Below are 21,844 nucleotides of genomic sequence, written 5' to 3'. Positions count from 1 at the left end.
TAAATTTATTATGTACTCTTCCCATGCAAATGATAATAGCTTCAGGCCGTGATGAGCGTAATCGTTAACGACACATTCCGTTGCCTTAACTACTTCTTCGTTTGTATGAAAATGATCAAAAAATGTTTCACTGGGTCTCCTGGAAAAGTTTATAAGCGAATGTTTTCTATTTTCAAATGCCAAATACTATCAATAATACAGTAACATGTAGGTTTCCAGTTAAAAGTCAAAATAAGTAAATTTGTTTATTGCAAAATAATTTATAATTTTATTACAAATAATTGTAGATACATTTAAATATCACGCCTCCGGTAATTAAACTCATGTAGGGAACGTTTGAATAAACTAAACCCTAACAAGTTATCACAGATATATATGTGTTTGTGTGTACATTGGCGTAGTAGAGCTATTGAGTCTTTGTGTAGACACATCGTTATCATTCAATGTCATTCATTTTGTCTGTCACTCGTTATTTTGAAATCTAGTTTTGACACGTTTGTTTTCCCAACAACTGTATACTTCTCCATCTCGTCCTTATCCAAAATCGACACATCATTTAAAGTACACTGATTTCATTGTTTTATTTCCCAAACTGGTTTTTATCATAATCTCGTCAGTATGGGAAACATAACAACATCCTTAATGTTATTTACCAAGTTCATCAACCATTCTGCTAATAAAATATGTTTAAGTCAAACATTCTGCTGATATCATAGTACTGATGAATGACAATCAATTTTCTGACACGCATTGGTATGTGTAGATCCATAAGTGGGTAATAATAAGATCACTTGAATGTTCTCGAACGATGAAAGCGTTTGTCTAAGACACACATTTGTATTGCCGTTAAACAACCCGTTCCAAACACTTCTACATTTTCTGAATACATATGAGATTTCAGTGCACTCTTCTTGGCCTCTGGATTAGAAAAAAAAACATCCATGGAAACACAGTTTCATTGTCTCAATTTTTTTTTATTGCCATAAAGTTTAACTTTAAGAAGAAAAGCTCTTCCGGTAAATTTGAATTTAACAGGCATGGTTTGAAGCTTCTTCATATGACTGTAATCACTCAACACATGACAAAGTTCTTCAACCAGTAAGATCTAGCTCTCTTTCAATAGATGCACTTTAAGGCCAACTGTGTGCACGTTTATGCACGACTTTGTATTTTATTGGGGTTTATTTAGTAACGGTATAACATTCACACTTATTTTCAATAAAAATGAAACACAACACTTTTGTTTTGGTGTTACATTTTTCCTTTTTGTCCTGAACATTGCTTACAACATCGATATCATCTAGAATGAGAGATGATAACAATATTACACCAGAATCTGCATTTATCATAATACTACTATAGTTGTTTTCACTAATCAATTGTAAATTGCGAATGTTCACTGCGTGTTCACCTGCGGTATGGTTTGCTTCCATTTCTTTCATGATACTCAAACAGTTTTCATGAAACAGATTTACAGCTGAAGGTTCAATTTCTCGTCTTCGACAAAGCATTGTTGTTTGCAAATCACAATATATTTCAAACATATCTTGTGCACATGTTCCATGCATACCACACAGAAACAGTATCATGTCGAACGACAATGTTTGGTCTGAAGACTTTATTGTCTTGACTAAGCATTCATGCTCTTCGCTGTCATAAGGCATTGATGCAATGTAGAGACAAGATAACATTTCTTGGTACGTTTTGTGGAAGAAACTGTACTCATGTCGTGAATTTACAGTAGAAGAGTGTAGCTGTGTTTTCGTAAGCAGGCCTGTAAGCAGTCCAAGTTCCTCTGTTTCGCGAGAGCTTTGCGACAGATTTCCTTCAATTTGGGCCTCCAATGTTTTAACATTAAAAAGCGATTCAAACGCCATTTTGCCGATGTTTCGTATGTACTCTTTGAATCTTACACAATGATGTCGAGTTTGTAAGCATTTAATTATATCAGGCTGTTGATGATCTTCAGCAAAATACCCATGTACATGGGGATTTCTTTGTAAGACGTTAGCAAACATCATTTCTAGCACATTGCAATACACATTGCATTTGTTCTCTCCAAGAGAGTGACCTTCGTACCATAAAGAGAGCAAATGTAAAGCAACACAGGGACTGCCAAATAAATGATGTAGACCCTTTTGGTCAATAAATCGAAATAACTCTTCTATATCGTTTGAAGGCTCGGAATCGCCGACTAGCAGAGTAAAGGCTTGTTTGATAAGTAAACGTATGTTTTTATCATCCATATGTTCTATTTCAACACAGACATTTGTTCTTTTAGAATGCAATTTCTGCAACCCGAGCTTCCAATGTCTCGATGTTATCATAACGGTTTAATTCTCCCTACTTTTTTCATGTGGTGACTCTGTATCTTCCTCAAAGCAGAGAGTAGTCTTCACATCCGGGTGGCTCCATTAATCCAGGCCGTCAAATATGATCAAACATCGCTCCTTATCAAGAACTTCTCGAAGAAACTTCATATCATAATCCTCACACTTCGATAATCGTCTTATAACCTGATAAAACACAATATCGTCCATTTCACACAGTCTTGATCTCCAATCAATAAGACGCGCATAGAAAACATATTGCACGTTTTTCAGTTCCTCGCAAGAATTCATATATGTTCCCCTTCCTCTTGATTTCAGGCTTTCTATTTCTTCTCTATTATTCATTTGAAAAGCGCACCATAGGCGCACAATGAATTTGCAGAATGATGATTTTCCCACCCCAGCTTTAGCAGTGATGTAAATGTGTTTTGCCTGCTCTCCTGTATTTCGAAAAACTTCATCTAACTCTTTGATCTCGGTTAGGACTATATTTCTATTAACACCAATACTCGAGTCAGAAGAATCTTTGAATACTGTAGATTTGCTCAGTTTAGGGGGCATGTACACTTCAACTAAATTTGGAGTATTCAAGTCAAACATCGGTCCAAGGTCGAGAGAAGTACACCTTTCCAAATAATGTTTTTGCAGATCATGTTTTAAGGCTGAAGCAGAAAAATATCACGATGTATTATACATTCTATAATAGCAATACCTTCGACATAAATGTTGATAATGGGTCTTGATATTAAGTCTAGAATTATGCATAAAAATATAATTTAATTAACATGCATTAAAATACCTGTTGATTTTAAACTGTAAAGTTCAAGGTTGTCCTCTTTTCTAGCTTGTGCAATGCTCTGAACTGCTTCATCGGCTAATGTTTGAATATGCTGCTGTAAGATGTTTTTTTCCGTCTTGAGTATTTCACTAATTGTTGATATAGCATGGCTCAGAACATTTGCTAGATCATCTGTGGATACACGCAACTTGTCATTTTCCAACTGAAAACAACAAGACATCTATACGAAATCGTCGAGAATATGGCTCAATGCTCAATGATCAGTGTCAATCAAACAAGATACACGACGCTGCATGACTACAAACATATCATAGTTGAAAATGTCGGGATAACCACCTTTTCACGGTTCAGCGAAAACTGATTAAGAACTCATTATGAATTAAACCGGTTTGCTGGCGCTTAACCTCAGCCCTTTCTAATACTTATCAATAAGTGCAAAATTAAACATATACGCCTAATCGGACTCTTGAAGGAGGCAATGAAGTTAAAACAAATTAAGATTAATATTTATTTGTAAACATTGTTTGCACTTTATAATAAGCAACCGAACCTATGAAAATATGTCACATAATGAATAGCGTTTATCAAATGTTTTAAAACAAAATAACCAGTGTCAGTTTAGTGAGGGCATCCATTGCTGCCGGTTCTGACGCTAAATACTTGTTGTCCTTTAGAAGCATCTTGAGTGCATCTATACACTCTGATAATTCAGCATCAGACATCATTAACTGTGGTGAATGACGAAGTTTCCTCCCTATATCTCGCACCTGTTGAAATACCATTTTGGCTTATTTGTAGAACATGTACATATATTATTAAACAAAGGCAATTGTGATATACTTAGCTTACAATTAACTAGTATTGTAAGATATAAACATACACTTATAACATCTGTAAAACAAACGTCGTTATTATGTCGGAACATTTGGCTAACCTTTATCACACGTGCATCTATACTGTAAACAATGGTAATTGTGATCATTAAAGGAAGCTTACAGTAAACTATTAACTAGTTCTGTAAGATTAAAGATGCACTCTTACTCCCAAATAAGATTTACCACAATTAATAATAGTGGTTTAACATTCCAAAAAGGATGGATAAATGTCGAAATCAATGGTTCTTATGAAGGATACCGAGTTTAATTTGGAAGAAATGTGCTTAAAACACGGTATTTCTTGCTTATGAGACAGGATGAGATAACAGTGAATCTTTTAATCTTTTAGCATTCACCAATCATTTAATATTTTTGAGTTTCCTGCTATTGAATACACAGTTACAATCTTGTTATCAGTTAATAATATTTTCCATAAATGCATTATTTAGTAAGTAGTTAAAGATTTATCACTCAAAATTGATATTTGGTATACATGTGTATGTATTGATTTCGAATAAGAGTGTCACTTTAAATATGCATTTCGTGTTGTATGCATGTTAATGAATATTTACCTTCGTGCAGATATTGTGCAGTAGAGAGAGATCACATGTGAAGTAATTGTCAAAGACTGTGCAATTAATGATAAGGCTAATGATGCCATTGATATCTGTATCATCCGCTGTCTGGACATTCAAGTAACCATCTGGTGGAAGAAAGCTCTTTGCAACTTCCCACGGATTGAAACACCAATCATTTGCATTGGTGTTTTTCCAAGACGGACCATTAAATCTGTGATGGCCTTCGATACCCAACTTAAAGTCATTACAAATCCTAGCAGGGCAATTTCTAAAATTTGCATGTTGATGAAACTTGCATGGAAGAGATCTAACCCCCCCACAAAAACCTCTTGTTCTACACGGCAGGACATTTGGTGTGGTACATGAGTTGCATGTTGCCCCAGGAGGTAAACAGTTGGTACGTTCAACGTTTGCACGAATAGCTTGGTGAAGAATTGTCACCACTGTTGTAACAAAAGGTATAAGCCCCTTTCTGGTTATGTCCACAGCAACTGACGCTTTAAGCCAGTTTTGGTTTTTCTTTTCTTGAAACAGCGTTTTGTAGCTGGCCATTTCATGTGGTGAAGTGCATCTGAAAAAAACAACACAATTGTGTGGATGCTTCCTAGTTATATGTTATTATGTGCTATAATTTTTACTGTAACATTTCGACGTTTTGTTTGAAAGTTTCATTTTTTTTACGAGACATCGATTGATACTGAGACATCGATTGCAACCCTTTAAGAACTATACCTATCAAAGTTTTGCCCATCGTTGGGCGACAAGCATATCCAGAGCATTTTGACAATGTTCAAGTTTCGAAAACAGTTGGATTTATTTGGATTATTCTTAGAAGTTTTGGAATTTATTGAGGGAACTTATATCTCTTTTTTAAATACATGTTTACTTAAAAAACGGAATCCTCAACACTTAACGTCTTCGTTAAAACCTGTGAAAATATCTGGTATTATATTACGCATAACTACAATACGTACTATCATATTTTAAGTGCTCGATGGCTACTTTTTGATGATTTCTTTTCTTTATTTTCTCAAGAAAGTGTGAATGCTTTTCCATGTGATAAGCATGCGTTTGGAACATACTTGACATGACTCGATTTTATCATAGTAAACGTTTATACTCAAAAATGGTAAAACTAGTAAACGTTTATACACAAAAATGGTATATGCAGGGAAACGAATATCTGCATTTGTATCCTAATTATTTTGTCGATTACACAGTCTGATCTTGTACAAGATTGCTAGTTTTCGAAATTACACAAGTACAGTCTACAATACGATAATACGTAATAAGTAATTTGTGTAGCGCCTGGTTGTATGATACTTGTGATGTTTACTGGAATGCTAAAATTCTTCATGATAATCCCTTAATCTATCTTCGACGGATTTGTTATTGCGAGTTCCTACAGTTTCGAGACATGTTAAGTTCTGAGTTTATGAATTAAAAGAAAATTAATTTCCTTAGTTAAATGTAACGAATGCTAGGTGGCGCTGTAAGTCAGCACGAGGAAATGTAGTATTGGTCAGTGAATTAGTCAATAAGCTTTGGACAGTCAGACTTACAAGACTTGGCTAACTTTGTGCTGAACACTCATGGACCTTGTGTGTATAGTATGTGCGATTACCTGTAAGCATGGACTATATAATACAAATTTGAATGAATTGTGTACATATTGTCAATGTTGATGATTATGAAAACGATATAATCGGATTATATGAAATAACAGGTTTGTTATATTTCTGAAATCTATTTTCATTTTTAACAAATCAATATGTGTGAACTTTCGCAAAAAGTGCGTATTATGGATTATGATGTGCTTCCAGTTGACCGCTAAACGGCCGTCCACTTCGCAAACTTCATTTGAAGGATCAAACTATAAAGGTTTTAGTTTTGAGGTTCAATATTGGGCGAGCATTATTCTTATATCCGTTGCAACATGTAAGTTGTTATTTAGAGATGAGCATTTTAACAGAAACATATTTTATCAGATTTCCAATCAAAAAGCATTTACGTTTTCCCTGAAATGTCTTAATACAAAATGCATATGTTTATCATTCAAATTTATTAGAACTACCAAAATGACATTGTCTCGAGGCTTTGTGGTGATTGCAGCTTTCAAAAAAATATTAATAAAGTATATTTGCATTTTTTATAACCAAAAAGAACCTTAGCTTTATGCTTAATTTAGTATCGAGGTATCAACATAATGAAGTCCTAAAAGCCAATATGTTGACATCTACTTTTAAAGGGTGGCCTTATTTTTACATAACGTTGTGTGTAAAAAAGAAAATCAGTATATGATAATTTATATAGGAAAGAGTGCATGGCTATTTTACTTTTGTTTTATCAAAATACATCATATAAATTCAAATAAAAAAGGGTAATAATGTTTAACCTGAAATTGTGAAATGTATCCACAGTACAATTTTTCAATTTCAGTTATCTAACGCGTGAAATACTTAAGAATGAATTAAGTTTTAAATTAAAGCATAATCCGGACGAATTCAAATTATCATTTCAATAGAATTTAATGCAATATGATCTCAGATCGGTAAATAAACGGCCTTTCACGAGCATTTTTCGTTTTCCTATGCACTGACAAAGAAGCCGCATAGGCGAAGATATCATGTTTCGTGCTTATTTGCAACAGATGTATATATTGTCACGTTGTCATAACAAAAATAAGACACAGAACAAATAATTATTCAAATCCTTTGAAGTAAATTCAACTAATCATAAGTGCTGGCACCTATAAAATAATTTTGATAGTATATGAATGTGTAAGGAAACCAATTCATCATAATAGAGTAGAAAACAAAAGAAATACAATGTACGCAATTCTGAACTATTTATGACTTTAATCAACATTTGAATTTTCCGTGTAGACATTGACCCTGATTTTCGACTGTGTAATTTTAAACACTACTGCTACTGCTGCTGCTGTTGCTACTACTAGTACTTCTACTACAACAACTACTACTTCTACTACTACTACTATTACTACTACTACTACTACTACTACTACTACTACTACTACTACTACTACTACTACTACTACTGCTGCTGTTGGTATGAATACCTAAAGCTTGCTTTTATTCGATGCAGACTTTGATGAAGTTTTTACTAAGTCTGATTAAATCTTAAAATTAAATATTTCAATTATGAATATTGTACTCAATATTATCTCCAAAGAGTGATTGATATGCTTTTGCTTAATATAGAATACAATGAAATCGGTCAAGATAACATTAGTTTCCGCCTTTTCCATGCGCAATTTGTAATAATTTCTTATGTATATATAAAAATAGACGTAAATAAAAGAGAAATTTGAAATTGAGATCAAACATTTTTGAGTTAAAAAAGAGAATATGTTGTCACCAAATAAAACGGCTACAAACATTTATCTTATATTCAAGCATATTACGTAGTCAAGAGAGCAATAGTCAAAAGAAACGCTTGTTTACTCTTATATACCTCTTGAACTTCAGCAATAAGCACCTTTTTTATATGGAAGATAAAATAACGTAGCTCGAGTTTATTATTGTATTTTAATTCTGAATAGGTTGAATAAGGAACATAAGGAATGATTTGAACATGCTTTTGACAAGCAAAAAGCTGAACATTCAAAAGTATTATTTAACTAAGATTTCGACTATTTGGTCAATCCATTTTTCGAAAAAGGTGACGACGTTACATCAAGGATATTTCAGCTTCGATTGCCATTGGTTGAACCTGGTCATTGAATTATTCTGGCTTGCATGCATATCTTTTTTTCAAAACTTAGGTGTTCTGGTTCCAATAAACTGATTAAAGACGTTGAAGATTCACCTTTTATTGTATGAAGCAATCTATATTTACTATCATGTGACGCGCATAATTTTTTGAGCCGAGCACTATGTACGAAGCTTCTTTTCTATTTTAACAACTTATAAAATTATTAATTATTTTCGAAGAAACACAAATTCAAACACAAAGGCCAGTATTGTTCGACAATCAGGACCAGCTTTTAAAGATATCAAAGATTGGCATAGATATCGCCACCTTATAGCATTTCATATTACGATTATATAGGTTAAACATTTTTCGAGCTCTTAAATAGTTTCAGTTTCACATCTTAGAGATCGTATTGCATAAATACCACGAGATACAATAAACACGTCCTATAAACCGGATTCTAGAACTCAGTCACAGCTTCAAAGATAACGAGCACTTTATCGAGCGCTTAGCTCTGTGGAAAGACCAAAACATATTATTGAAGATATATACGGGCTGCTTAGGGAAACATTGCAAAATGTAGAAAATCATTTTTATTTGAATAGGGTTTGAGTCATAACTAACTCATATTGATAAACCAAACGTGCGATACTGGCGGGATTGTTTTATTTCATTTAGTGTTTTGCTATTTCCTTGAGATTAACATGCTTTTTAAATGGAATTTTAAACTGTCTAATGAAATAAAATTATATGAAAATATTTCGCACTCACCTTTCAGTTGATACTCGGAAGTTTAAATAATTCTTAATGTTTTTGATTGAAACAAACGTGAAAACATGCAGTTAAAATGTTCGCTGACAGTACATTAATATAAATGCTTTAAAAAAAAGATTTCATTATTATTTTTCTGAAAGTACTGCAGCATAACATCGCTAAGAGGATAAGAGAGGTTACATAAATATATTGATATCGTGCTTGAGTAATAGTAGCTTCAGCATTATATATAATGTTCTTTTCAACACAAACTATTGGCATTTTACTACAGCTAAGCAATGTTCTGAATCACCATAAAACGCCACTCTATCTTAATGTATAGATGAAAACTGTTTTATAATGTACTTCCTATTGACAATCCAACGAAGCATTTTTTTTAATCATTGTCTGAATTCAAATATGACCAATATTGAAAGCGTTATTACTTATTTCCCAATTAAATGAAAAACGTTGAACATTATTAAATCACTCAACAGCTTTAATTTACTTTTATATATTTCCCAATACTAAAAGTCAGGTTAACCATTGAATGTCCCTTCTTAAGCGCATCCAATGCTTAACAAGCATACACATTTTTTTGTGAATTTTCATGTAAGTCCATCTAGCCAGAAGTTTCGCTTTTGAAGTCCATATAGAGTTTCTTCAGTCTCATATGTTAATGTTATAGTACCAAACAACCCCAAGACCTTTTATCCCAAAGTATAATCAGTATTCAGAAAATAAAAAGGTGCTTTCCACTGAGTGCTTAAAAACACATAATGTCGTTATTCCAAATTGTCTCTTGAAGACACAAAAGGTCTTCAGTAGCCCTTTGTCTAGGCTTTATATTATACGGGAACATTTATGGCATATCTGTATTTTGAGGTAATCAATGCAGCATGTTGATTTAAGTAACATTAGAACCGAATGTATATCGTTAAACATATCCTAAAATATGGAAAGAAAAAATAAGGGTTTATCAGGAGAGCAAACGCAATAATTAGGATACAATAACCAATACCATGTTATAGTTATAAACATAACATAAAATTAATTCAGTTTTAGCACTTATGTTTGGATACAATCAGTTTTGACACAAAAGTTTAAAATAAGTTCATTGTTTACGTCCTCCTTTTTCATATATGTGCAAATAAGAGTTAATATGTGCAACGTCGGCAAATGATTCTGTATCAAATGTGTCTAACACTAGCTTGTATCTTAAGGTTCGATTCTGATGAAAATGTATATCAATTAATAACCTACTGTGATTTTTGTTCAGAGAAAATACATTATGTAGAACAAGTTTTACCTGATATGAACAGCGCATCATGGTATTTATAATTTATAGATAAAGTATAAACTGAAAAAATTCAAATATAACAAACACATTTACATGAATGGTATCACACCTTTATAAATATCAAAATAAAACAAACACACTTACATGAATGGTCTCTCTCCTTTATAAATATCAAAATAAAACAAACACACTTACATGAATGGTCTCTCTCCTTTATAAATATCAAAATAAAACAAACACACTTACATGAATAGTCTCTCTTCTTTATAAACATCAAAATAAAACAAACACACTTACATGAATGGTCTCTCTCCTTTATAAATATCAAAATAAAACAAACACACTTACATGAATAGTCTCTCTCCTTTATAAATATCAAAATAAAACAAACACACTTACATGAATGGTCTCACACCTTTATAAATATCAAAACAAAACAAACACACTTACATGAATGGTCTCACTCCTTTATAAATATCAAAATAAAACAAACACACTTACATGAATGGTCTCACTCCTTTATAAATATCATAATTTAGTTGTTCATAACGCAAATTACAGCTCGGAATGAAAGCGGGGATGAAATGCGTAATTGATTACGTGAGAAAGATGACCCTGTTAATGGCGTTGTGCTTGAAAGGATACATTTTAAATCGGGTTGCTAAATATGAACGATATTAAATAACAGGCCTAAAACTGCTTCAGTCTGTCAGACTATCATCATTTCAATTCACAATCTTTACATGGGCTTAAATTTTATAGGTTTATTAAAATATTTTTTTTTTGATAAATTATACTGTGCGGATGTAAACAAATAGTTAAGGTGCGGTAAATAAATGATCGAGTGAATAAACTTGCGAAAATGGATTTCACAATTTCGGAAGTTTATGTTTATACCTTATAAATCAATACGTGTGATAAAAATACCAAATAAAATATGTAGGGGATAGTATGATGGGACGCTTTTATTGGTGACCTGTATCACGTCGAGTTCGGACCGATACGTGTTTACCCACCGAACGAGGTGTGATGCAGGTCACCATAAAATCGTCCTAATGTTATATTAAATGATAAACTTTACCATTTATTCCTCTTTTTTTTGGGTTTCAATTTGATTTAAATTGACCGCTATTTGTCAAAATAATGTCGAAATATGGCTTGCACGTATGAATATGTTACACCCTTTTGTGTATTGAATTTAAGGTAGACTACTCCAGCGAAATAAATAGAATGTAACAAAATTCACTCCATTGAGTAAAATGTGAAGAACCTGTTTTATATTTTAGCCAAATAAACAAAATCCTAATACGAAAACAATTATTAAATGTCACTTAACCAAAAAAAACATAAACGGTACTTTTTTAAAAGTATAAAAGAATAGTCATTTAATTATGACGTTATATGGCCATTTCAACAAAAGTGAATGTTCATAGGAATTTTTGACGATCATTATATGCAGATCTGAGGGAGGTTTGTTCGTCAATTGCTATTGCTATCGTCGACGCGAATTTCATTCCTTTTGTATTGACGAGCATCTCAGTTTTATGATATTGTTTAATTTATGATCTTCGAAGTGGGAAATAACTAGTTGTCTAGATAGATCGGACTGCGTGCTTATCCTGGTGTTTCCTTGAATACCATGCTTCTGAATATTTACATGTTACTGTTGTCGTGAGTAAATTAGGTTATTTTATGTATCTAAAATTTAACAGGATTTACAAGTTATTTTCTTCATGATATTGTTAGCGACGCGAAAGTTGTTCCCAGACAAGACACCGTACTAGCATGACACGGAATTAGAAAACGACAGTATGGTGATACGGATTTTGCAAAACAGCATGTTGTTCTTAACTGTTGATATGGAAAAAGAAATTAATAGGCATATAATAAAAAAATTAATCATCCCTGAAATTAAATTTATCTTTGAAATTTCAGAAAAATCATTCATGTTTTTGTGTTGTCCAAAGATTATTTATTAAAAGATGGATCAAATGATTCAATGCCACTAAACGATTTAACGTCTTCCGTAAAGTAAGTTGTACCAGTTTAAAATACGAACTTGGACATGTATTGAAGGTTAGTTAAAATAAACACAACTAAAAACGAAACAGAAACAGAAAAAACGGAAAGATCGGTTACATAGTTGTTATGATTAAGGTGCTATTTTATCAATAAAAAAGATCGACAAAGGAATAAAATGTACATGTTACTTTTAGATATTCGTAGGACGATTTGTGGCGAAAGAAGCATTGCCTTGTTTAGGTTTCTGTGGAATTTGTGCAAAAAACTGGTGGATCTGAATCGTAAGGAAACGGAAATGCCTATGTTGGAGATGTCCGAGCTTTCTACGTCATCAAATATGAACAATATATGTGGAAGGTAGTGTTAGGTGCTATTAGATCACACAATATCTCAACTGAGAGTATGATAAAGCTTAGGCTATTCTTTAGGGTTTTTTAATGAAAACAAAAACAAAAACAATTTGATTACATTTAGCACAAAACTCTTTTTTTTCAATAGCTTACCCTATCAAATGCGAATTGTATTAAGCTTGTTTATTATTCAGTACTTGTGTAACTACTTTATAAACTTTCTTCCAATGAATCACCGTTATCATTTAACTCCGACCAGCAGAAATGGGTCTAAAGAAGATATGATGTAAGCAAACAATGTGACGCCATAGTTTCTTGATGATGTAAACAAACACTATGACGTCATGATTTTGCAATAACGTAAGCAAACAATATGACATCATAGTTTCTTAAAATGTTAGCAAACAATAGGACAAACTAGTTTCTTGATGATGTTAGCAAACAATGTGACAAAATAGATTCTTGACGATGTAATCAAAAAATATGACATCATAGTTTCTTGATAATGAAAGAAAACAATAAGATGTCATAGTTTCTTGATGATGTAAGCAAACAATATGACGTCATATTTTCTTGATAATGTAAGCAAACAACATGTCATCGTAGCTTCCTGATGCTGAAAATAGCGCTGCGTTCCCGATATGTAATTTCGTTTTCTGCTTTAAGACTAAATTCTAATTCTAACGGACTAAAGTGACTACTCGGCACAATATCAGGTAATGAATGACCCCTATGTTACAGACAGACTACAGTAGATACTGGGCGCAAAACCAGGTAATGAATGACCAGAAGGATACAGACATACTAAAGTGGATACTTGGCGCAATACCAGGTAATGAATGACCAGAATGATACAGACGGACTACAGTGGCTACTGGGCACAATATCAGGTAATGAATGACACCAATGTTACAGACAGACTACAGTGGATACTGGGGACAATATTTGGTAAAGAATGACACAAATGTTACAGACTGACTACAGTGGATACTGGGCGCAATATCAGGCAATCATTGACCCCAATGTTACAGACAGACTACAGTGGATACTGGGCGCAATATCAGGTAATGAATGACCCCAATGCTACAGACGGACTACAGTGTCTACTGGGCGCAATGCCATGTAATGTATGACCAGAACGATACAGACGGACGACAGTGGATACTGGGCGCAATATCAGGTATTGAATGACCCCAATGTTACAGACAGACTAAAATGGCTACTTGGCGCAATATCAGGTAATGAATGACCAGAATGATATAAACAGACTACAGTGGCTACTAGGCGCAATATCAGGTAATGAATGACCCCAATGTTACACACGGATTACCGTGGCTTCTAGGTACAATATCAGGTAATGAATGACCCCTATGTTACAGACAGACTACAGTGCATACTGGGGGCAATATCAGGTAATAAATGACCCCAATGTTACAGACGGACAACAGTGGCTACTGGGCGCAATATCAGGTATTGATTGACCCCTATGTTACAGACGGACTACAGTGGTTAGTTGGCGCAATATCAGTTAATGAATGACCCCAATGTTCCAGACAGACTACAGTGGATACTGAGCGCACTATCAGGTAACAATGACCCCGATGTTACAGACAGACTACAGTGGCTACTAGGCACAATATCGGGAAATAAATGACCCCAATGTTACAGACGGACTACAGTGGGTACTGGGCGCAAAATCCGGTAACAATGACCCCAATGTTACAGACAGACTATGGGCGCAAAATCCGGTAACAATGACCCCAATGTTACAGACAGACTACAGTGGATACTTGGCGCACTATCAGGTAACAAATGACCCCAATGTTACAGAAAGACTACAGTGGGTACTGGGCGCACTATCAGGTAACAAATGACCCCAATGCTGCAGACGGACTACAGTGGATATTAAGCGCAATATCCGGTAACAATGACCACAATGTTACAGACAGACTACAGTGGATACTGGGCGCACTATCAGATAACAAATGACCCTAATGTTACAGAAAGACTACAGTGGGTACTGGGCGCACTATCAGGTAACAAATGACCTCTATGTTACAGACGGACTACAGTGGATACTGGGCCCACTATCAGGCAACAAATGACCCCTATGTTACAGACGGACTACAGTGGATACTCGGCGCAATATCAGGCAATGAATTACCCCAATGATACAGACAGGCTACAGTGGATACTGAGCGCACTTTCAGGTAATAAATGACCCCAATGTTACAGACAGACTACAGTGGATACTAAGCGCACTATCAGGTAACAAATGACCCCAATGTTACAGGCGGACTACAGTTGTTACTGGGTGCAATATCAGGTAATGAATGACCCCAATGTTACATACAGACTACAGTGGATACTGAGTGCACTATCAGGTAACAATGACCCCAATGTTACAGACGGACTACAGTTGATACTGAGCGAAATATCCGGTAACAATGACCCCAATGTTACAGACAGACTACAGTGGATACTAGGCGCAATGTCAGGTAATGAATGACCCTAATGTTACAGACGGACTACAGTTGATACTGAGCGCACTATCAGGTAATGAATGACCCCAATGTTACAGACAGACTAGAGTGGCTACTGGGCACAATATCCGGTAACAATGACCCCAATGTTACAGATGGACTACAATGGATACTGAGCGCACTATCAGGTAACAATGACCCCAATGTTACAGACGGACTACAGTTGATACTGAGCGAAATATCCGGTAACAATGACCCCAATGTTACAGACGGACTACAGTGTATACTAGGCGCAATGTCAGGTAATGAATGACCCTAATGTTACAGACGGACTACAGTTGATACTGAGCGCACTATCAGGTAATGAATGACCCCAATGTTACAGACAGACTACAGTGGTTACTGGGCACAATATCCGGTAACAATGACCCCAATGTTACAGACGGACTACAGTGGATACTAGGCGCAATGTCAGGTAATGAATGACCCTAATGTTACAGACGGACTACAGTTGATACTGAGCGCACTATCAGGTAATGAATGACCCCAATGTTACAGACAGACTACAGTGGCTACTGGGCACAATATCCGGTAACAATGACCCCAATGTTACAGACAGACTACAGTGGCTACTGGGCACAATATCCGGTAACAATGACCCCAATGTTACAGACGGACTTCAGTGGATACTAGGCGCAATGTCAGGTAATGAATGACCCTAATGTTACAGACGGACTACAGTTGATACTGAGCGCACTATCAGGTAATGAATGACCCCAATGTTACAGACAGACTACAGTGGCTACTGGGCACAATATCCGGTAACAATGACCCCAATGTTACAGACGGACTACAGTGTATACTAGGCGCAATGTCAGGTAATGAATGACCCTAATGTTACAGACGGACTACAGTTGATACTGAGCGCACTATCAGGTAATGAATGACCCCAATGTTACAGACAGACTACAGTGGCTACTGGGCACAATATCCGGTAACAATGACCCCAATGTTACAGACAGACTACAGTGGCTACTGGGCACAATATCCGGTAACAATGACCCCAATGTTACAGACAGACTACAGTGGCTACTGGGCACAATATCCGGTAACAATGACCACAATGTTACAGACAGACTACAGTGGATACTGGGCGCACTATCAGGTAACAAATGACCCCTATGTTACAGACGGACTACAGTGTATACTCAGCGCAATATCAGGTAATAGATGTCCACACACCCAACATCACAGAATTATATACATTTTGTTTTGTTTTTCAAAAAGGAGCTAGGAAGTTAAAACAAATCATTTTTCCTACGTACCTACCCCTCAAACTGTTGGTCGGGTTAGGAAGAAGAAGGCTAAATGAAGCATTAAACCTTGATACATAATGCTCTTCTATATTTTGCTATTCATGTTCGTTTTCAGAACCAGGAAATGTACAACTTTGGTGGTTTGGGAGGTTATGACCAGTACTTCATCTCCTGAAACACACTGTCGCCTTGTTATTGTGCTGGTTGAATTTTAACACTGAGTCTTAGAAATATTATGTATTATTGTTAATGTAGTACGTGAAGACATTTCGTAAACCTTTGTGTTGGAAGACAAGAATCAGAAATGATAAAACTTATAAATGGCTGCTTAATGTTAGTTAACTTGTTATGAAACTGTATACCCAGGAAATAATGGATTATTGTCAGAAGTATTTAGACTACATATTCAATTTAAGGATTTTACGTTTTCTAAGTATGGTAAAATTAAGTTTTATGATTAAATGCTAGAAAATAAATGAAAAAAGTAATTTTTTTGTTGGATTACAGAACAATTTCTTTAATTATACAAATGGTATGCTCTATAAGCAAAATGAAAGTACAAAATCATGTTTTCAATGTTTTTAAATAGGACTATGAAATGGTAATCATGAGATACTATTTTGGTGTTTGTATGTGTTCGCTTATAACTTTCCTTAGTAAAGCAGTTTACACAAAGGTGTTCATCTTTATCAAAGCGGTTTGCGGTATGCGAGATATAATTGTTACAATGGCGGCTCTGTATATGAGTGTGTACGTTCGTGCGTGCGTCCGTCCGGACTGAATATGTCCACACTGAAGTTTGACCACGGTCAAAGGTTAAAATGGTCCCTGTCCATTCTGTATATTGACCATACATACGATTTTCAAAACACTTGCCGTGAAGGAACCTCAAAGATTTAGGCCACACTTAGAGGTTAAATGTCAAAATGAGTACTGTTTTAAGAACTGGTCTGAACCGAACCTTAAATTGGTTGTATCTTTACCATGCATTATAGGTTTAAGAAAAATGGCATGAAGGTTCACAACGCTGAGGCGTAGTGTCGCAGGTACCAGGGATTGTTATTCTTGATTGTCATTGCATGGAAAAACATTATGTCTGTGCCAAAGGCTCTTTAAACGGGCTTGACATGACACCTATTGGCGTCTCTTTTAAAATGGGTTGCTTTACAAATAAGCATTTTGTTAAAAATCTCGCTAGGAAAGTCTTCAATTTGAATACGTGGTGTAAAAAATACAAGCTTTCCGAAAATAAAACAAAACGATGGGAGTGCTAACTAGGTGTGGAATATCTAAAAATGCACGACACAGGTACTAAGCTACTATTTCATTTCAGTAGAAACTTGTAACTTGAAAGCTTCTTATACATCTAAGGCTATATGGAAACAGAGGATGTGTAGTTTATTAACATTGAAAAATGATCTGCTTTATAAATAAAGAGCCTACTGTTAGGCTAAGAAACAAAGTGCAAAATGATATCAATACTACAATAACATGTAGACATCCTGTTCAATGTCAAAGCAAGTGATTTCTGTTTATTGCACTAGAAGTTATAACTTTTTTTGGATATAAATGGAGAAACATATTAACAACACGCCTGTGGTTATTAAACACATGTAGAAAAACGTTTGAATAAACTGAACAATTACACGTTATCTCAGACTATATATACATGTTTATTTATTCATCAACTCTACATTAAGGTAGTGATATTATTTTGTGTCTACAACTACTGAGACTTTGTGGAGACACATTGTTGATATCAATGTCATTAATTTTGTCTGCCTCTTATGATAATGAAATCCAGTTTCGATACGTTTATTTTACCAACAAAAAGATTCTCCATCTCGTCCTCATGCACGATCAACACCTCATTTACAATACACTGATTGCATTGTTTTATTTCAACAACAATTGTTTCAATCGTAACCTCGTCACTAGGGGAAACATAACAGTCGTCAAAATATAATTGTACGATTGCATGTCTGGCCATGAAGTTTTTTATCATTCTCATAAAACAGTCTGCTGATATAATAATACTGTGAAATGTCAATTCCCTGACACTTATTGGTATGTGTAGATCCAAGAAAGGGGATTCAGAGGCTCTAACGATCAATGCATTTCGTTAAGACATGTACGTATAGTATCGTTAAAATACGCTATTGCAAGCAGTTTTAAACTTTTTGAATGCTGAAGAGATTGCAGTGCATCCTTCATAACTGTTTGTTCAGTATAACCCCCAAGGCCACATGATTTTTTTTTATAGTTTATGCTTGTAGTTATATCTGTTGTTTCAACGTTAAGTAAATGTAAACTTTGTAACTGTTCACAGTCTAAACGACGTTAATCATCCTCAAGTTGGACGTTAAAAAGAACAAGCTCTTTTAGTACTTCTCAATTGAACGGGCACGTGCACTTGATGCTGACTACTAGCGATCCAACAACTTTTGTTGTGTTAACTTTACACGTAGTTAACCTATTTGGTGATATAATCAATCTGACTGGATCCCCTTCAATTGGGAGTGATAAATGTAGACATTACAAACTGCTGCAACCAGTAAGATCTAGCTCTCTATCGATAGTTAATTCTCTAAGAACAAGTGTTTGCAAGTTTATACACGAGTTTATGGTTTTAGGTGCAATTGGACACGGTATGACGTAATCCATGCCAGAACTATTTTTAATACTTATTAAAATAAGTTTGGTTTTACAATTTTCCGCGATTGCTTGAACATTGTCGAACTTATCGATATTGTCTAGATCATTCAGTTGAAAGGCCAAAAGCGATACGTCTCCACAATCTTCAGTTAATATGCTGCTACTGTCATTGTATGTTCTATCTAGCAGTAAACTCCGCATTTTCATACCAGTTTCATTTGCAATATTGTTTGCTTCCATTTCTTCAATCATACTCCGACAGTTTTCATGAAACAGGTTTACAGATGATTCTTCAATTTTTGATCTTTGGCAAAGCATTTCTGTTTGCAAATCGCAAAATATTTCAAACATTTCTTTTGCACATGGTCCATGCATACCGCCCAGAAATAGCATCATGTCGAACGATAATATTTGTCTTGAATACTTTATTGTCTCTACTAAGCGTCCATGTCCCTCGCTGCCATAAGGCATTGAAGCAATATAGACACAAGCTTACATTTCTTGATACGTTTTGTGGAGTAAATTGTACTCATATTGTGGAATAACTGAAGAAGAGTGTAACTGTGTTTTCGAAAGCAGATCTGTAAGTAGTCCGAGTTCCTCTGTGTGGTCTCTGCAAAGACTTGTAGAGGGACTTCCTTCTATTTGAACCTCTAATGCTTCAGCATCAAATAGCGAATAAAATGCCGGTTTGCCTAAGTTTCGTATGACTCCTGGAGTCTCATACAGTAAGGTCGAGTTTGTAAGCATTTTATTGTATCATGCTGTTGATGATTTTCAGCGACATGCTCTTGTGGATTTCTTTTTAAGGCGTTGGTAAACATCATTTCTAGCACATTGCAAAAAACCTGGCATTTCGTCTTGCCGAGAGAACGGCCTTTGTACCATAAAGAGAGCATCTGTAAAGCAACAAGGGTACTGCCAAATAAATGATGTAGACCTTTTTGGTCAATGAATCGAAAGAACTCCTTAATATCTTTTGAAGGCCCGAAATCGCCGACTAGCAGAGTAAAGGCTTGTTAAACAAGGGACAGCATGTTTTTATCATTCATTTGTTATATTTCAACACGGAGATTTGATATTTTAGAATGCATTTGCTGCCATCCGATCTTCCAATGTCTCGATGTTATCATAACGGTGCATTTCTGCCTACTTCTGGCATGTGGTGACTCTGTATTTTCCTCAGAGCAGAGAGTATTCCCCATATCCGGGTGACTCCATTCATCCAATACATCAAATATCACCAAACATCGTTCGTTATCAAGAATTACTTGCAGAAACTTCATATCATAATCCTCAGACTTCGTTTATCGTTTTATAACCTAATGAAAAACAATATCGTCCATTTCACACAGTCTTGATCTCGAATGAATAAGACGCGCATAGAAAACATATTGCACGTTTTTGAGTTCTTTGCAAACATTTAAATATGTTCCCGCTCCTCTTGATTTTAGGCTTTCTATTTCTTCTGTATTATTCGTTTGAAAAGCGCACTAAAAGCGCACAATGAATTTGCAGAAGGTTGATTTCCCTACCCCAGCTTTAGCGGTGATGTAAATGTGGTTGCCTGCTCCACCGTATTTCGAAACCTTCGTCCAACTCATTTATCTCGGATTTACTAATTTACTACTACCCCCAATATTCAATTCCGAAGTTACTTCGTTTACTGTTGTCTTGCTCAGTTGAGAAGGCATGTACAATTTAATCAAGTTTGGAGCATTCATGTCAAACATTGGCCCTAGGTCGAGAGCAGAACAGGTTTCCAAATAATGTTTATGCAGATCTTGTTTTAAGGCTGAAAAATAATTCCAAGATTTATTATTATTACCATAATAGCAATCTTTCCAATATAAAAGTTTATAGCATTTCTTTAAATAAAATGTATGATTAAAGATAAAAAATAAGATTTATTTAACATGCATATAAGTATACCAGCAAATGTGGAACTGTAAAGTTCCAAGCTGTCCTCTGTTCTAGCTTTTGCAATTCTCCGAACTGCTTCATCGGCTAAAGATTTTATATGCTGCTCTAATATTATAAGCTCATCCATCCAATCTTGGATATTATGTTTTGTCTTGAGAATTTTACTTGTTGTTGATATATATGGCATTGCTTATAACATCTGCAAGATCATCTGTGGAGACCCTCAACTGGTCATTTTGCAACTGAAAACAGCCAAAACAAAACTACAAAAACGTCGAGAATACCGTTATGGTCTGAGACGGGTATATCACATTTTACAATATATACACACCCTGAACTTAAAGAAGTGTGTGTTTGTTGTGTGACATATAACTAATTATATTTAAATGCACAGGAACCATGTTCAAACTAATAAAACAAAACCTCACAGTTTTCTCAAAATTTGTTAAATGAGTACAATATATATATATAGTAGTATCAAAAGTTAACATGTCCATACGCGAGTGATAAATACACCCCAGACCATTACTCTCATACTGTTGCATAACTTTGCAGCAGTAAAGTCCGTGATAAGCTTTGTTTCTTTTCTTTTCAACAATGCCACATTGAAAATACCTTGCAAGCTTAAAGGGACTAGAAACCAGATGATACAATTGCAAGGAAAAATGAAACTTGTCAAAAAATTGATATCGTTGTGTACAACGCATTGAATCTTACTTACTCATGCATCACAACGCTTACGACAC

At 34.9% G+C, this 21,844-nt stretch overlaps 1 protein-coding gene across 1 annotated transcript; it reads right to left on the bottom strand.

Moving 5' to 3' along the window:
- Positions 1–232: 232 nt before the first annotated feature.
- LOC128207134 (uncharacterized) lies at positions 233–10,756 on the bottom strand. The gene is made up of 5 exons (XM_052909901.1): positions 10,749–10,756; positions 4,577–5,153; positions 3,738–3,896; positions 3,130–3,331; positions 233–2,992 (listed from the first exon to the last, which is right to left on the bottom strand). Exons 2-5 carry the CDS (start codon positions 5,132–5,134, stop codon positions 2,415–2,417), a joined length of 1,497 nt encoding a protein of 498 aa, XP_052765861.1. The 5' UTR covers positions 5,135–5,153; positions 10,749–10,756; the 3' UTR covers positions 233–2,414.
- Between the last annotated feature and the right edge of the window lie 11,088 nt (positions 10,757–21,844).

This window comes from Mya arenaria, chromosome 11 (genome assembly GCF_026914265.1).
Source record: "Mya arenaria isolate MELC-2E11 chromosome 11, ASM2691426v1".
Classification (NCBI taxonomy): Eukaryota; Metazoa; Mollusca; class Bivalvia; order Myida; family Myidae; genus Mya; species Mya arenaria.
The sequence above is the reverse complement of the archived record's forward strand: the minus strand, read 5'-3'. Positions and strand labels throughout refer to the sequence as shown.